Source organism: Mobula birostris, chromosome 10 (assembly GCF_030028105.1).
Source record: "Mobula birostris isolate sMobBir1 chromosome 10, sMobBir1.hap1, whole genome shotgun sequence".
NCBI classification, from domain to species: domain Eukaryota; kingdom Metazoa; phylum Chordata; class Chondrichthyes; order Myliobatiformes; family Myliobatidae; genus Mobula; species Mobula birostris.
Genome location: NC_092379.1, coordinates 101078467 through 101097530, shown reverse-complemented (window position 1 = coordinate 101097530; position 19064 = coordinate 101078467). Strand labels below are relative to the sequence as shown.

Genomic DNA, 19064 nt, shown 5'->3' with positions numbered 1-19064 from the left:
TGATATTAACTCTTACAAATGAAGCCAAGCAATATAGGTGATAACAAGGGTTTGCTTCCAGATGAGCTTAATGCTTTCTCTGCTTGCTTTGACTGTCAAAACATGGTGAACCTTCATGAACTTTCACTACCCCCACTGATCCCATGATTTTAGTCCATACGGCCATTGTGATTGCATCCTTCAGGAGAGTGAACCCACAGAAAGCATCTGGCCCAGTAGGGGCATCTGGCCAAATAATAAAGTCCTGTGCTGATCAACTGGCTGGAGTGTTCACCGATATCTTTATCCTCTTAGTTCAGCAGTCTGAGGTACCCACTTGTTTCAAGCAGGATTCAATTATACCGGTGCCTAATAAGAACGTGGTAACCTGCCTCAATGTCTATCATCCAGTAGCACTTATATCCACTGTGATGAAATGCTTTGAGCGGTTGGTGATGAAACTTATCAACTCCTGCCTACTTCACTGTCATCAAAACCAAGGAGCTGATTATTGACTTCAGGAGGAGGAAACCGGAAGTTCATGAGCCAGTCCTCATAGTGGGATCCATGGTGGAGAGGATCAGCAACTTTAAATTCCTGGTTGTTACTATTTCAGAGGATATGTCATGGGCCCAGCATGTAAGTGCAATTACGAAGAAAGCATGGCAATGCTTCTTCTTCCTTAGAAGTTTGCGAAGATTTGGCATAATATCTAAAACCTTGCAAAACATCTGTAGTTGTGTGGTGGAGAGTATGACTGGTTGCATTACAGCCTGGTATGGAAACGTCAATGCCCTTAAATGGAAAATCCTACAAAAAATAGTGGACACAGTCCAGTCCATCAAGGGTAAAGCCCTCTCTCCCATTGAGAACGTTTGTATCTGTTACAAGAAAGCAGCATCCATTATGACGGACCCCTGTTGCAGCGTGGATGAAATTACCGGAGAGACAGTCACTGGTAGATACAAAGCAGCTTCTTTATTCGACACAACAAAGTACAGCAGGCATCTCGAGACGCTTTCCGCAGAAAGGTCTGCTGGCTAAATGTGGGCTCGATATTTATATGCTAAACACAAAGGCAATCGCTACTTAAAAGTTATAGACAATACTTAGACAATGCTTCCTTTTGAAGCTATATACAAACATCACACCTTCGGATTTCATCCTTTCCTTCTGACGCCAACATGTCTGGGTTGGTATCCATAGTCTTTAGGAATGTAAGTTAAGTCTATGATACTTCTATTTGGCATTTCCCGTGCTAACGTAGAAGCAATTAATATTTATAATGTATAGGTGATACTGCCTTCGAAACTACAACTTCAGGTCAAACTACCAGAAGTATCTGGTATTCACACCTTTTAGGAGGAAGCCCATTGTGGTGGACTCAATCCACAGTCCTTTGTCAAACAGTTAAAATAGAAGTCTGGTGGCCAAAGTCATTTAAATGTTAACAAATCATCTACCCAAAAAGAAATCCATTCTAACAACCCCCACTACCCAGGACATGCTTCCTTCTCACTGCTGCCATCAGGAAGAAAGTACAGGAGCCTTTGAACCCACAACACCAAGTTCAAGAACAGTTATTACCCCTCAACCATCAGACTCTTGAACTAGTGGAGATAACTTCACTCAACTTTGCTCGCTCTATCACTGAACTGTTCCCAAAACCTGCAGATTCACTTTCAAGAACTCATCATCTCATGTTCTTGATATTTATTACTTACTTACTTATTATTATTGTAGGGACTCCTTAATTTTATTAAGCAGAATTCACCCAGACTGTTGAGAGTTAATTTCTCTATGTGTTATGTGTTACATTGTACGTTATTACGTTTTGGGGGGGGGCTGACTTTTTCTGCGCCAACAGCCTTCTTGTTGACATCCAGAACCGGCGTCTCGTCAACACAGAGATTTTCTACTCCCTTTCCGGCACACTCAGCACCACCGTCACTTAAAAAATTGTCCAGCGCCTTTTCCGCCTGCGACTTCCTCCGCCTCTTCGCTGAGTTCCCGAACCTGACCAAACTCACCTGTTCCTCCTCCACCGCTAAACATAGGGTGGAGCACCACTTCCTTGCCACTGGCTCGCCTGTTCATGCCTGCGTCAGGTGCCTCGACGCGGAGAAGCTAGCCATTGCCAAGGCTGAGTTTCATGGCATGGAGTGCCTGGGCATCGTCAGGCAGTCCATCAGTCCATGGGCTTCCCCTCTCCACATTGTGGGAAAACTGGAGTGAGGGGGGTGTGGCAGGCGACATCCATGTGGCGATTACTGCTGCCTCAACGACGCCACGACCCCTGATCTCGGACATCCAGGATTCCTCTGCCCACCTGGTAGGGAAAATTATTTTCTCCAAGGTAGACCTCTTTTGCAGTTATCACCAGGTCCCTGTCCATCCAAGTGAAATTCCTAAACCCGCTGTTATTACACCATTTGATTTGTTTGAGTTCCTTCGATTGTCATTCGGATTGTAGAATGTGGCCCAGACCTTTCAGTGCCTCTTGGACAGTGGGATTTACCATTCCTGTTTGTTTACCTAGATGACATTTTGGTCACCAGCTGTTCTAGGGACGAACGTCTCTTACACTTGAGAACCCTTTTTGAATGCCTTAGTCAGCACAGTCTTATCGTCAACCCAACAAAGTGCCAGTTTGGACTAGTGTTCAATTTCCTCGAACACTGCCTCAATGCAGCAGGGGCAGTTCCCCTGCCAGCGGAGTTTTTGGGCATGGTGAACTTCTTTCACAGTTTTGTCCCCAAAGTGGCTCAGCTCATATGTCCACTCTACGAGGCCCTTAAAGGCAAATTGGCCAAGCACGTCATGGACTGGATGGAGGAAAGGTCCAAGGCATTCTCGGACACTAAGCAGGCATGGTCTAATGCAAATGCTGCTGGCGCACCCCTCCCACCCTCTCACCATGGACGTGTCAGATTGTGTGATCAATGTGGTGCATCAGCAGTTGGTCAATGGCTCTTGGCAGCCTCTTGCCCTTTTTATCTAACAACTTCGCCTCTACGAGTGCAAGTACAGGACGTTCGACTGAGCTTTTCAGCCTGTACTTGGCAGTGCGGCATTTTTGTTTTCTTTTAGAGGGCAGTCCACTTACAGCTTTTGTGAATCATAAACCTCTAGCATTTGCCATGACTAAGGTCTCTGAACCTTGGTCTGCTCGACAGCAGCATCACCTTTCTTTTATTTCAGAACTTACCACAGACATCCAGCACGTTGTGGGGAAGTGTAACCTCGTGGCTAGCTACCTTTCCTGGCCTTTCACTGGTGCTGTCCATTTGGTCGTGGACTATGCTCAGTTGACGGAAGACCAGGTTTTGGACCCAAATGAGCAGATGCTGCATTCGACAGAGAGAGGGTTGAAATTATTGGACGTTGCTTTTGGTGACTGCAGCTTTTCACTACTGTGTGATGCGTCAACGGGGCAACCCAGGCTGGTTGTGCCAGCGAACTGGCAGCAGCATGTTTTCAATATGGTCCACGAGCTTTCTCACCTGGGCCGGAGAGTATCACAGAAACTGCTGACAGAAACGTTTGTTTGGCACGGGCTTAAGAAGGATGTCAGGGACTAGGCTAGTGCTTGTTTAGTCGTGTCAACACACGAAGGTGCATCGACATGCCATGGCTCCTTTGCTTCCTTTCGTGGTCCCTGAGCAGTGTTATGACCACATGAACGTGGATTTGTTTGGCCGTTGACCCAGTCCCGTGGGTTTACTCACCTCCTCACCATCGTTGATAGGACCACATGTTGGCAAGAGACAGTGCTGCTGTTATCCATTTCAGCCGCGGTAGTGGTGCAAGCGTTCGCTAGCTTCTGGATCACTCGGTTTGGCGTCCCATCGGATACATCTTGAGACCGAGGGATGCAGTTTACGTCTGAGCTTTGGTGTGTGGTTCCCTGTGATCTGGGGGTCAAACCACTGGACCATGGCCTATCACCCTCAGGCCAACTACCTGTGCGACCGGCTCCACTGTTCAATGAAAGCTTCAGTGACTTTTGTTGGGTTGACAGACTACCGTGTGTCATGTTGGGCCTGAGTATGGTCCCTAAGGTGGGCGTTCAATTCTCTTCTGCGGAGCTCGAGTTCTGGCAACCCCTGTGAGTGCCAGGAGAGTTTCTCCCAACATCCATGGTCCCATGATCTGCTGCGCAACATCGGGCTCCCCTGCAGCCACCAAATGATGACCCGTTCCATGTGTTGGAAGTGAGAGATAAGTTTTTTACTCTGGACTTTAGAGGTATTCCAGACAGTGTTTCTGTGGATCGTCTCAAGCTGCCCATTTGGACCCGGACTCTCCAGTGGAAGTGGCACAGCCTCCGTGGAAGGGCTGACCTCCCACCTCTAGACCTTCTGACATTGACTGTTATTCTACCCCGGCACCCATCTCTGAAGGCAGGAGTAGATTCGGCCGAGTTTTGCAAGCCCCTACTTGTCTGACTTTGTCTGCTAGGGTGAACTCTGGGGGCAGCTTGTGTCGGGACTCCTTCATTTCATTATGCAGAATTCACTGAGACTGTTAAGGGTTCGCCGTGTATGTTATGTGTTACGTTATACGTTACTATGTTTTGGGAGGGGCAAGGTTTTTTCTTATGTATGACATCGCCATTTGTTAGCGTGGGAATAAAGTGTATGTTAGAAGTAATTACACTCGTGTTGTTTTTGTCAACACTTCTACATTATCATTATTTTCTTTTGTGTTTGCACAATTCATATTTTTTTGATTGTTGTTTGTCCTCTTGGATGTGGTCTTTTATTGATTCTATTATGTTTCTAGGATTTACTGAGTATGCCCATGTAACATGGAAGCAGGTTCACTTCATGGGTTTGGTGAGTGAGACAGAAGACACTGATTATGGATATGCATAGTAATCGTTTATTTACAAACAGTAAGACATTCGATCAAACATCTAAGTCCCTGAGTTACATAAACTACAAAACAACGGTCGCAACCTCAATGTGAAGCATGCCCTGGAAACTAAAGGAAAGAGACCAAGCCTCCCGCATGTGCTATTCTTATACCCCTGAGGTGCCTGAAACCGTTTACTGGTGCAGTGGCACACAAGATAACCAATGGGAAAGAGCTGCTGCATACTTCCAATGGGCCAATCAATGACTGGCAGGTGGAAGCTGCTTTGCAACGACAAGTAAACTAACACCCACATAACAGCCCACAAGCAAACTAATCTCAAGGTTGTACATAGTGACAAATATATACTTTGATAATAAATTTACTTTGTTCTTTGTACTTGTTTGGTGTGAAGTCCAGTGAACATATACAGTATTGTCCTTGTTGTCCCTGAAGTGGGGGAGGTAAAGCAGAAAGTGTGCAGATGGATGTAGAATATAGATTTGTTCTCCCTAGCAATATTCTTTCTGCCAAATAATCTCTATCCCTCATTATCTGAATTTTCCTAGGAAGGACATCAGTTAGAACCCCCATTTTTGTAAAATTTTCTTTTATGAGATTGTTCATTTAAGAGAAAGGAGAGCAAAACTGGGAAAAGCAAACAAAACCACAAGCAATAGATTTGAATATGACTGAATTTTGGTTACAGAGTCATGCAGCACAGAACTAGGCTCTTCAGATAGCCAAGCCTGACACCCCTTTAACACTAATCCTACACTGAATTGATATTTATTTCCTCCACATTCCAGTCAACTCCTGCCCAGATTCTACCATACACCATATTCTATGGGTAGTTTACCATGGCAAATTAAACTAATAACCAGGGTATCTTTGAAATCTACAGTAAGACCAAAACACCCAGATGAAACGCATCCACTCTCAAGGAGAATAGGTAAGCACCATTCAGACAGCACTAGAAGCCAAGATTAAACCCAAGATTACTGAAGCCATGAAGAAGCCACTCTACCTGCTCTACCACATGTTATTGACGTGTGAAACTGGCCTGATCACAGTTGCTTACTGAGGGAGGGATTATTTTTCTAACTGAATACTTTCTTCCCTCCCCTATTTATATATTCATTTCTTTGTTAATTATATATACAACTCAGGCAAGGAGCATGAAGTGGGGATCAACAGCTGAATTTTTGACTGCTGGCAGATTTGTGCACATGTATGCATATAAACATATATACTATTTAAATGGAAAGTAATTTTTTGACATTAGGACTCTGTCTCTTTTGTATCTCTTCTTTCATCTACTCTCCTCTGCAAAATGATCCGATCTTAACTTTCTATAAATGTGAGAAACAAGTTACACTTGCAGTGCTTTTCATTGAGGCAGAATGAAATCCAGATACAGGCGATCCCTATGACACAGGGAGGAGTGGGGTGGTTTGCAGAAACGGTCCGTATTGCGGTTTGTCAACTTTGTCAATTGTGCATGTGTCAAGAATTATGAGTTGAAACATTTATTTAGTTTCTGCATGTAAATTTTGAATATGCAAATTTTTATTTCATATCCCAGAATTTTTTGGATGTATTTGTGATTTCTATAAAAGCTAATTTTCATTCCACAGACTGGCATGATGAAGAAGATACTTATAAAATATTTTTTAAATTGTTGCAAGGTTTTTGTTACTAATTTTCTTTATTTCATCTTTTAATTTTATTTTGCAGCTTTGGCTTTACCAATAAAACTGGGAATAAAAACCACTTGCCAATAGGAGTGTATGGAAATGGGTTTAAATCTGGCTCCATGAGGCTAGGGAAGGATGCTATGGTCTTCACCAAGAATGGAGGAGCTTTAAGTGTGGGCCTCTTATCGCAGACGTACCTGGAGCAGATTAATGCACAAGCTATAATCATCCCCATTGTGCCTTTCAACCAACACAATAATATCCTTTTACATAATGGAATTTGTGTTAGAATTATTTTATTTTGATAGACTTCTTTGAAAAGCAAATTCCATAGAATTTTGTCTATATAAGGCGTATTTTTACATTGCTTTTTAACTGCATCCTCCATTTAAAATGTATGTTCCTTTACATTTTGTTTGTGTTAAGTCTTTAGTAAGTAGAATCAGTTTCTGAAATATTCTGTATTTATTAAAATTCAAATGGATCATTTATTGTTAAGGCAAGTCACAGTTTTGAAAATTTTTAGTGAATTCTTGAAATTTGGGTGATATTACTGGTTTCGTTATTGTGAAGAGTGGAATGGTCCTCCCATCATAACGACTAATAATTGGAGGTAGTAGGGCAACAGATAAAGATTGACGGGTAAGCAGGAGAAACAGAGGGACAGATGTAGGGAGCTGGTTGGTGCAAACAGGATATTGAAGGAAGGTGAAGTATTGAATAGCACTTAGCCGCAATGTATTTCTATCTTTTTTAGAAAAAGTGATGTGTAAGGTTTGTAATTAACTGTCTTTTCACCTTTTCCAATGCGCTTTGCTGTTACAATGCCTTGTTTAGCCACTGTAATACTCTCTTATGGTCTTGTATTAGAGGACTCTGCCATTAGCACGCATCCTGCTCATGCCTAAATTGATATCTGGGGTAAAGTTAATGAGCTTAGCTTGAAAAAACAATAAATAGAATAGTTAAAATTTTAGAAATAACTGGTCTTTTTTGACCTTCACAAAAACAGGTTTTCAAGTCTGTCCCAGTAGCCTATGATTGAGCCAAAATCCTGATTTCACACTCAGTCAAGTGTAGCTGTGCATGCAGCCTCTAATTGTTGGTCACCTCATGCATGAATGTACAGTAATTAAAGGGAAATGGTCAAACAGAATACTGAAACACTTTAAGTTTTTGTAAAAAAAATTAACAGATTAGGGATTGAGTTTCCTGAAATCAAAATAATTTGATTGGAATTTTCAAGAAATTGAGAAGAGCTGGTAAGGTAAATAAAGAGCAACTATGCTTAGAAGCTTATCTAGGCCATTTTCTGCATGTGAATTATAGTGATTGCAAACTCAAAAGTTGCTCCTAAAAGCTCTTGTTAAAAAATAATACAATGTGTTCATCAGTTCTAAAACAGTTGCTACCAAATTCCTGAGTTTAATACTATGCTGCTTCAGGAACATTGGAGAGTAGAGGTCAAGTTTCCCTTGTTTGCCGTATGAGTGCTAGGAAATGGTCATTACAAGGACATACTATAATACAACTTTTGGTGAAAATTGGCAAAAATGCATAGTTGCCGCAATGATGGAAGAAGGAAAGGTGTATGGTGAAGTCCTCTCATGGGGTTAGAGGAACTTCCATGAGATTTTAAAGAGGGAATAGCTTCCTTGTGCAAAGGGTTCACCTGGCAGGAATTTACTAGGATAGGGTCATTACGACACGAAGTCCTCTGTGAATACCTATACAGTTCATGGGCCCTACAGCTAAATGACACTTCCAATACATGAATACGAAAGACACATTAACCAATTAGAAGATACTTCACTTTGTCATTGAGGTACTCTTGCATTCTCCAATGCAGCAGTAACCATCAGTTCGATAATGTGGCCTATCTCAGTAGATGGAGTCTGCAAAAATCCTAAGCAAGGTTTCTAAGAGTGAGGGTGACTCTGACTGTAATATTGGATGTAATAGATGTGCATGTGTTTGGTTGCTGTATTGTGTTTGGAAGATTAACAGCACTTTTAGTTAGGAGTGTCTTTAAGTTTTGAAGCAGGAATTGTGTGAAAACATATTTTTCATGTTATTTTTCTGATGCACGTTGTTCTCCTGGAACAATGATTTGGAATTTTTTTGATTGAACCAAATCTTATATGCCCAGGCCAGCTGTGTTGTGTCTTTGTCCATGGTCTCTTTGTGGGTATTCTTACCAGATCCATACATGGAGGACATGTCTTACTGACCTGAAGTACTTGCACTTCCAGCTGCATGACCATAGTAATAACACACTGAGGAAGTCCAACCTTAAATTCTCCTTGAAAGCTTTGACAGCAAATTCCACATTTTGATGGTTGTAAAAGTTTTGAATCCATTTTAATAAGTTTTAATTGTCTTTGAAATTCAGCTTCCCCTTTGCTTTATACCTGCAATCCAGACAAATAACCTCTTCCTTAATGTCAACAAGACAAAGGAGATGGCTATCGACTTCAGGAGAACTCGCACCCCTTGCACTTCTCTTTATATCAGTGGCACAGCAGTGGAAATTGAGCACTACACATCCTCCCATGTCTCAGAACACTTGAGAAGGCTGGAAGAGAGCTGGACTATGCACATCAATACTCACGAGCTTCTACAGATGTGCGGTAGAGAGTATCCTAACATATTACATCACTGCATGCTACGGAAATTACACTGCAGAGGACAGGAATACTCTACAGCAGGTTGTCAAAATTGCCCAATGCATAACTGGCACCTACATACCCACCACCAAGGACATATATACAGAAAAGTGCCAGAAGAAGGCCAGTAATATCATGAAGGATCCCACCCATCCTGCTCATGGACTGTTTGTCCCACTCCCATTAGGGAGGAGGCTACATAGTATCCACGCCAATACCACATGATTCAAAAACAGTTACTTTCCCCAAGCAGTAAGGCTGATCAACAGCACCACCCACTAATCCACCCACTTCACCTCTTATTACCACTACTTTATTATTTGCTGTCAGTCAGCTTTTGTACAGACATTCCTGTACCTAGCTTCACTTTATGTACACATAATCAATCGATGTATATAAGCTATCTTGTGTTTATTCTGTTTTTTTATTATTGAGTTCTTTACCTTTATTCTGCTTTTTGGTGGTGCATCAGGTCTGGAGTAATAATTATTTTGTTCTCCTTTGCATTTGTGTACTGGAAATATCATTAAACAATCTTGAATCTTGAATTGTATCTCCATCCAAATCCATAGGCGAGTAATAATGCACCAGATCAAACCTGATGCAAGATCCAAGAATGGGCTCTGTTCACCTTCACCCTCTCCACCACTGTTAATGCTGAGGAAAGCCAGCAAGAGAAACCATGGACTCCACAGAAAGCCAAATATGTCATTAAGTTCAGACTGTCTCATGTTTGCCAGCATATCTGTAGAAGTCCCAAGTTCAAGTAAATTTATTATTGAAGTATATATATTTCACCATATACAACCCTGAGATTTATTTTCTTGCAGGCATTCAGAGCAAATACAGGAAACATGACAGAATTGATGAAACGCCAACAATAGCACACTCAACGGGGCAGCTAAACAACCAGTGTGCAGAAGACCACAAACTGTGCAAACTCAAAAAGAGATTTAAAAAAAAATCAATAAATACCAGGCCATGAGATAAAGAGTCCATAGGTTGTGGCAACATTTCAGTGATGGGGCAAGTGAAGTTGAGTGAAGTTATCCCTTCTGGTTCAAGAGCCTGATGGGTTGAGGGGTAATAACTGTTTCTGAACCTGGTGGTGTGGGTTCTGAGGCTCCTGTACCACCTTTCTGATGGCAGCAGTGAGAAGAGAGCATAGCCTGGATGATGGGGGTCCGTGACGATAGATGGCACTTTACTGCAACAGTGCTCCATGTAGATGTTCTCAATGGTGGGGAGGGCTTTGCCTGTGATGGACTGGGTGATATACACTACCTTTTGTAGGCTTTTCTGTTCAAGGGCATTGGTGATTCCATACTAGACTATGAGGCAACCAGCCAATATGTTTTCCACCATACATCGATAAAAGTGTGTCAGTTTTAGATGACATACTAAATATTCATAAATTTCTAAGAATGTAGAGGCATTGCTGTGCTTTCTTCATAATGGCACTTACGTGCTGGACCAAGGTGTTATCATTTCCTCTGAAATGTAACACCGAGGAAGTTAAAGTTGTTGACCCACTCTACCTCTGATCTCATGATGAGGAGGACTAGCTCATGGACCTTGGTTTCCTCCTCCTGAAGTCAATAATTAGCTCTTTGGTCTTGCTCACATTGAATGAGTGGTTGCTGTTGTGGAGCCAGATTGTCATTCTCCCTTCTATATGATCTGATTCAGCCCGACAGCGGTGTCGTCAACAAACTTAAATGTGGCATTGGAGCTGTGCTTAGCCTCACCGTCACAAGTATGAAATACTGTAAGTAGAGCAGGGGACTAAGCACACAGCCTAGTGGTGCACCTGTGCTGATGGTGATTGTGGAGGAGGTGGTGTTGCAGGTCTGGACTGACGAGGATCTGCAAGTGAGGAAATCAAGGTTCCAGTTACACAAGGAAGTATTGAGGCCTAGATATTGAAGCTTATTGATTAGTTTTGAGGGGATGGTAGTATTGAATACTGAGTTGTAGTCAATGAAAAGCATCCTAATGTATGCACCTTCACTGCCCTGATGTTTCAGGGTGGAGTAAAGAGCCAGTGAAATGGCATGTGCTGTTGACCTGTTGTGATGGTAGCAACTTGCTTTAATTTAAGTGAGTAACTGCTAATTGTCTATTTCAGAAGATTTGCGGCACAGGGTTTCAGAAGTTGAAGTCATCAATTCCTGTTGTGCAGAATTTAAATGTAAAAGTTAAGTTGTATTATATATTGGGTTAGTGAATTATGAAATGTATTATCGGGGAAAGTCAATGAAATAACATTATGAATAGATGTGGACATATGAGGAAGGATGTATGTGGATATTGGGCTGTCCTAGGTGGGTGGGTCCCAGGATCGGATGTCTGTGGGCAGAAAGAATGAGGGCCGGTAAGTCAGCAAGTCCGGAGTTCGAATCCTGGAATTCACGGTCCTCCCATCAGCAAGTCCAGGAGTTGATACTGAAGATTGAAGCCTGAAGGTCGATCCAGAAGTCTAGAAGTCAAAAGCCGAATGTCCAAAATGTGGAGGCAGGAGGATGGAGGCCCGAAGGCCTCTCCTGGGGTTTGGAGGACTGTCTATGTGTGGGAGAGAGGAAAGGGGTTTGTTTTGCTGTTGTTGTTGAATTGCTTGTTGTGTTTATTTTGGTGTTGTGCTGAGCATCGTCAGCATCCTGTTAGCACTAGAATATGTGGTGACAATTGCTTCCAGCACATCCTTAGGTTGTGTTGATTGTTAATGCAAATGACTCATTTTACGTTATCCTTCTGATGTACAAAAGATAAATAATTGGATCTGAATTTGAGAATCTTATGAACACTTCTTAACTCTGAAGTACAGAACCTCATAGTTACTGAAGATTCGGTGCCAAGTCTGGAGGCTATTTTAAAATATTCAGTTTTCAAATCCCAGGAGGAACTGCTGGCAGAATTTGATACAATTGCTGGCAAGAAAGGAACCCGGATTATTATTTGGAATATCAGAAGGTAAGTAGAGAATCTTATTCATCTGAGAAGTAAAGTTTTACATGGTTTACTACAATACTGTGAGATCGTTTTGTGAGTTAATTTGCAGTTCCCCAATATCCCAGTTCCTAAATGACCCTTCTTCCCTATAGTCATCCACTCTTTGAACATCCCCATCCATACCCCCTTCCTATCCTTTGGCCCTGTTCATTTTGCCATCCCATTTCTGAGCTGTTCGTGCTTTGCTTTATCACTTTATGAATCCTCTTCTCCCTCTTCCCAGCTAAATTCCCAGGTAGCCAGTTTTTTGGGACACTGGTTAATTGTTCTTGCTCCAGTGATTCATTTTCCCCTTTGTGAAATACACCTGCAACTCAGCTCTGCACCTCTTCCTGCTCCGTATTTGTTTTCTTTTCCTTGTGCGTAGTGATGTTACATTGCTGAATAACCATATCATTTGCAGACAGTGTTGTAATCCCAAGCAATTTCAAGGTAAAGTTGTCCTGACTTACTTCAAGAGTGCTTGGAAGATTCATACACCATTTTATGAAGGGTGGTAATCTGTGCTATTTGGGAATTGTCCGTACCTTTGAGATGAAGTAAACTGCTAGTGTTCAAATTTCAGGATAAATTGTAAAGATTGTTTTTTTTTTTGAGGAGATGACAAAGATATTGAAGGGGGTAGGGCAATGGATGCATCAACTTTAGTAAAGCATTGGAGCAGCCTCATAGTAGGCTGGTTCAGATAATTAAGTCACCTGGGATCTATAGTGACTTGGAAAGTTAGATATAAAATTGGCTTGGTACTAGAAAACAGAGAATAGTGATGGAGGTTTGTTTTCCTAGCTGAGGTCTTAGACCAGTGTTGTTCTGTAAGCATCGGTTCTGTGACCACCGTTGTTTGTATTTACTAATGATGTGCATGAAAATATGAATGATAAGTTTACAGATGATATGAAAATTGACAGAATTGTTAATAATGAGGATTATTGTCAAAGGATAATACTCCTGTAGACCTACTGTAGATTAGTTGGAAATTTGGGCATAGAAGTGGCAGATGGAGTTTAATCTGGACAAATAAATGTAAGGAAATGCATTTGGGAGATCAAATTGAAGAGAAAAGGATGCAGTAAATGTTAGGATCCTTAGTAGTATTGTTGCAGAGAGGGATTTGAAAGAATTATGAGAGGTATTGATTTAGTAGACAATTAAGAGTCATTTACCCAGGATGTAAATTTTAAATACTAGAGAGCGTAATTTTAAGATGCAAGGCAGAATGATAGATGCCTGGAACATGCTGTCAGGGGAGGTCGTAGAAGCAGATATGAATGCGATGTTTAGGAGATATTTAAATAGATGCGTAACAGGCAGGAATAGAGAAATATGGACCATGTACAGGCAGATTAAATTCGTTACATTGGCATCACAGTTAGAGCAGATATAGTATATTCTATGTTTGATAGCATTTTGTGAGATATTGGACGATGCCTTATCCAAAATGTTAAGCTATATTTCTATGAAAAGTCACCATTTTGCATCAGAAAGAGTAGGAAAAAATAAGCAAAAGTGAATATTTCCATTTTTTTTACTAGATTCCACACTCATAGTTTAATATTAGTGATATAGCAGAAGTAGAGAATCTCTGTAATCCTGATCTCAACGAGAGAAGATTAGACATTAGATTGTGTCTGAAAGTTTTCATCTCAGTGATGACAGTCTTCGAACAACTGGGTTTGTAAATAATACACAGCAGAGAATCCAGGTATAAGATGGAGTCTTCAGTTACTCTGTGGGAGTAGGCACTCTGCATATTCACATATTTTGCATCCTGTTCCCAAGTACTGTAGCACAAGTTCTTCTCATATTGATAACTCCCAGAATGGATTGCTGCTAATGGTGTTACCATTGAGGCACTCATTGAATAACAATTTCAATAGGTAAAAACTGGGGGAAAGTAGTCATTGCTAGTGTAAGCAAATTAGCTGTTTATGCAGGCGACAGTGAGTCTCACCAAAACAGCTTAACAGTAACAGCAACAAACTAACATGGTGTACTCCTAGTTACAGTGTGACAGTTCTAAGACCACACATCGGATCTAGAGTTCTCAGTTATGCCAACAAGGCTCAAAATGGAAATTGCACAAATTGAACACATATCGGATTACAGAACAGCAGAAGATATGCTAAACACAAGCAAGTCTACAGATGCTAGAAATCTAAAGCAATACACACAAAATGCTGAAGGAACTGAGCAGGTCAGGCAGCAACTATGGGAATGAATAAACAGTGGAAGTTTTGCACTGAGAACCTTCATTTCCAGACCACAACTATTTCACTTGGAAATGTAATAGGTTAAGTTGATCTTGTACAAAATTTGGATAGAACAAGCAAGTGCAAACAGATGCAGTTTCTGAGCTTTGATGTTGTAAGTATGCGTGTGCTTATTTTATATCTCTAGAGTCCCATACAGATTTTTTTTTAAAGTGGCAAGGGGAAATATTTCTTAAGCACATTGTATTTTCTTGTTATTCTTATATTTCTCAGTCTATTAGTTTGTGAATAATTTAATACTTTTGCTTTACATTGAGGGGATGTATATTTTTTTTGTTACTATGCCTCATAAGTTAAGGATTTGGAAGTGTCAAGAGCCACTGATTCTCTGGAAAAGCATCTTGTGCAATAATTTGCTCCCACAACAGTTACCAACTCAATCTCTTACAGGGTTGACTTTGAAAAGTAATTAAGCTCTCAAATGTCTACCTATTTCATACAGAAAATAGTTCATTTGTGGCGTGATATTCAAACATTTCACATTTATCATTATTTGTCTCCATACTTGTCTGACAACCCTTAAGTAATTATCTGAATATCTTCTGATGCAGAAAAGCAGATTCAACCTGTTTTTCTAAGCAGAATTGCTAATTTCAACAAACATATTGCTCTATATAAAAATGTTATAAAAATCTACAGTACGTGAACATCTGAAATACAGAAAATGCTGGAATCATTCAGCAGGACAAATAGCATCAGTACAAATGCAAATAGAGTTAACATTTTAAGTTGAAGACCCTTCAGCAGAACAGTTCCGGATCAGTTCTTCATTTTTCTATAATTTCTTCTCGTTTATGAAAGGCTTTTATATTTTTCAGAAACAAGGATGGAAAACCTGAGCTGGATTTCGAAACAGATCAGTATGATATAAGGATCCCAGATATCAATTGTGAGGAGAGTGCAGGAAAGAAGAAAAGCTACAAACGGCCAGAGAGGCTGGATCAGGACATTCCTGAAAGTGACTACTCGTTAAGAGTCAGTATTTGAGTGTGGAATTTTTTATTATTTCTACTTTATTTCAAAAAAGAATAGGTCTGAGTATTAGATAGTTCTTCACATTAGGATTGGTAATACTTATTTACCATATTCATGGCAATTTGATCATGCAGTCTGTAACTCCAGATGTTTTATAGCATGCCATAAGACCATAACACATAGAAGCAGAATTAGATCACTTGTTCCATTGAGTCTGTTCCACCAGTACTTAATGGCTGATTTATTATCCCTCCTGCCATCTCCATGTAACCTTTGACACCCTGAATAATCAAGAACCTATTGACCTCCACTTTCAATATAGAATGATGTCCTCTACAGCTGTCTGCTGCAATGCATTCCACAGATTCACCACCTCTGGCTAAAGAAATTACTTCTCATCTCTGTTCTAAATGGACATTCCTCTATTCTGAGATTGTGCTTTCTGGTCCTAGACTTGCCCACAGTAGGAAACATCCTCACCACATCCATTCTATCTAGGACTTACAATATTTAATAAATTTCAATGAGATCTGCCGTCATTTGTCTAAACCCTGGTGAGTATAGGCCCAGAGCTATCAAACCCTTTCATTCCTGGAACCATTGTTGTGCACCTTCTCTGGACTCTTTCCAATGCCAGCACATCTTTTCTTAGATAAGGGGCCAAAAACTGCTTGCAATACTCCCAGGTACAGTCTGAACAATGTCTTAGAAAGCCTCAGCTTCACATCCTTGTTCTGGTATTCTAGTCCTCTTGAAATGAAGACCATAGACCATAAGACATGGTAGCAGAGTTAGCACATTTGGCCCAACGAGTTCGGTCCACTATTTCATTATGGCTGATCCATTTCCCTCTCAACTCTGTTCTCCTGCCTTCGCCTGTATCTGTTCATGCCCTGACTAATCAAGGACCTATTGACCTCTGCCTTAAATATACCCAATGACCTGGTCTCCACAGCCACCTGTGGCAATAAATTCCACAGATTCACCACCCCCTGGCTAAAGTAATTCCTCCTCATCTCCATTCTAACTGGACATCCCTCTATTCTGAGGCTGTGCCCTCTGGTCCCAGATTCCCCCACTATAGGAAACATCCTCTCCACATCCACTCTATCTAGGCCTTACAAAATTGAGAGGTTTCAATAAGATACCATCCCTCCCCATTCTTCTAAATTGCAGTGAGTACTGGCCCAGAGCCATCAAACGCTCCTCATATGATAACCCATTCATTCCCAGAATCAGTCCTGCGAACCTCCTGTGAACCCTCTCCAATGTCAACCATGACCCTTTTTTACATAGGGGTCCAAAACTGTTCACAATACTTAAAATGAGGCCACACCAGTGCCTTGTAAAGTCACAGCGTTATGCCCTTGTTTTTATATTCTAGTTCTCTAGTCCTTGAAATGAATGCTACTGACTCAACCTGCAAGTTGAGCTTTAGGGAATCTTGCATGAGGACTTCAAAGTTCCTTTGTGCCTTGGATTTTTGACTTTTCTCCCCATTTAGAAAATAGTCAGTGCTTTTACTCTATCTACCAAAGTGCATGACCATACACTTCCTGACACAGTATTCCACCCGCCACTTCTTTACCCATATTCCTAATCTGTCTAAGCCCTTCTGCAGCCTCCCTGATTCCAACACCTAAATCTTTGACATACAACAAAAAATAGAACTGGTCCCAACACTGACTCCTGCGGATCATCACTAGTCACTGGCACCCACTCAGAAAAGGTTTTTTCCACGTTTTGTCTCCTGCCAATTAGCCAATATTTTATCCATACTAGTATCTTTCCTGTAATACCATGGGTTCTTATCTTGCTAAGCAGCCTCATGTGCAACACTTTGTTAGAGGCTTTTTGAAAATCCAAGTACACAGCATTCACTCATTCTCCTTTGTCTATTCTGCTTGTTATTTCTCCAAATAATTCTAATAAGTTTGTCAGGCAAGATTTTCCCTTAAGGAAACTATGCTGACTTTGGCCTATTTTATCACGTGCCTTCAAGTACCCCAAAGCCACATCCTTAACAATTGACTCCAACATTTTCCCAGCCACTAAGATCAGACTAACTGGCCTATAATGTCCTTTCTTCTGCCTCCTTCCCCTCTTGAAAAGTGGAGTGACATTTGTAATTTTTGTGCTCCTCCAGAACCATGCCAGAATCTATTGATTCTTGAAAGATCATTACTCCACAATCTCTTCAGCTATCTCTTTCAGAACCCTGGAATGCAGTCCATATAGTCCAGGTGACTTATCTACTTTCCGACCTTCCTGCTGCCAAGTATCTTCTCCCTAGTAATAACAACTGCATTCGCTTTTGCCTGCAGACACTTATCAACTTCTGGCATATTGCTCATGTTTCCACAGTGAAGGCTGATGCAAAATACTTATTCATTTCATCCACCACTTCCTTATCCCCCATTGCTATGTCTCAAGTATCGTTTTCTAGTGGTTTGATATCTACTCTCGCCTTTCTTTTGACTGGCTTCCCTTGTCAGCCACTGTTGCGTCATCCTACCTTTTAGAATATTACTTCTTCACTGGAATGTATCTGACCTGCGGCTTTGAAATTGCTCCCAGAAACTCCAGCCATTGCTGCTCTGCCATCAACCATGCTACTGTCCCCTTCCAATCAATTTTAGCCAGCTCTTCTCTCATGTCTCAGTAATTCCTTTTACTCCACTGTAACACGGATACATATGATTTTAGCTTCTTTCAAATTACAGGGTAAATTCTATTATGATCTCTGCCTCCCAAAGGTTCCTTACCTTAAGCTCCCTAATCAATATGTTTAATTGCACATCACCCAATCCAGAATAGCTGATCACCTAGTGAACTCAACAACAAGCTACTCTAAAAAGCCATCTTGGGCATTCTATAAATTCTCTGTTTTGGGATACAACACAACCCGATTTTCCCAATCTACTTGCATATTGAAATCCCCCATGACTATTGTAGCATTGTCCTTTTGACATGCATTTTCTGTCTCCCACTGATTCTATACCCCACACCCTGGCTACTGTTTGGAGGTCTGTATATAACTCCAAACAGAGTTTTCTTTTTACTATTGCAGTTTCTTAACTCTACCCACAAGGATTTTATGTCTTCTGATCCTATGTCACCTCTTTCTAAGGATTTGATTTAGTTTCTATCCCCCCGCCTACCTGTCTGTCCTTTCAATACATTGTGTATCCTTAGATGTTATGCTCCCAACTATAATCTTCATTCAGCTACAGCTCAGTGATGTGTCCATGCCATAGCTGCCAATCTCTAACTGCGCTACAAGATCATCTACCTTATTCCCTGTACTGTGTGCATTCATATATAACACCTTCAGTCCTGTATTCATCATGCTTTTCAATTTTTTTTTTCCCCCTGTTATACTGCAGCTCATCTCACTGACTGCAATTTTGCCCTATCATTTGCTTGTCCTTCCTGACAGCCTCTGCTTGTATGACAACTGCCCCATCATCAGCCCTATCACTTAGGTCCCCATCCCCCTGCCCTCCCTAACTGCTCTAGCAAATCTGCCTGCAAGGATACTGGGCCTCGTCTGGTTCAATGAATGTTGACATTGCATTTGCCTTTCTTCCCACCAACTTACCCATTTAGAA

At 41.2% G+C, this 19064-nt stretch overlaps 1 protein-coding gene across 3 annotated transcripts in view; it reads left to right on the top strand.

Moving 5' to 3' along the window:
- Window positions 1-19064, top strand: part of LOC140204207 (MORC family CW-type zinc finger protein 4-like) — a 153927-nt gene that overhangs the window by 34465 nt on the left and 100398 nt on the right. For all 3 annotated transcript variants that reach the window (XM_072270716.1, XM_072270715.1, XM_072270714.1), the window contains exons 4-6: window positions 6574-6792; window positions 12023-12169; window positions 15297-15453. In XM_072270716.1, coding sequence (XP_072126817.1) covers window positions 6574-6792; window positions 12023-12169; window positions 15297-15453 — 523 coding nt within the window. The remainder of the gene's footprint in view (window positions 1-6573; window positions 6793-12022; window positions 12170-15296; window positions 15454-19064) is intronic.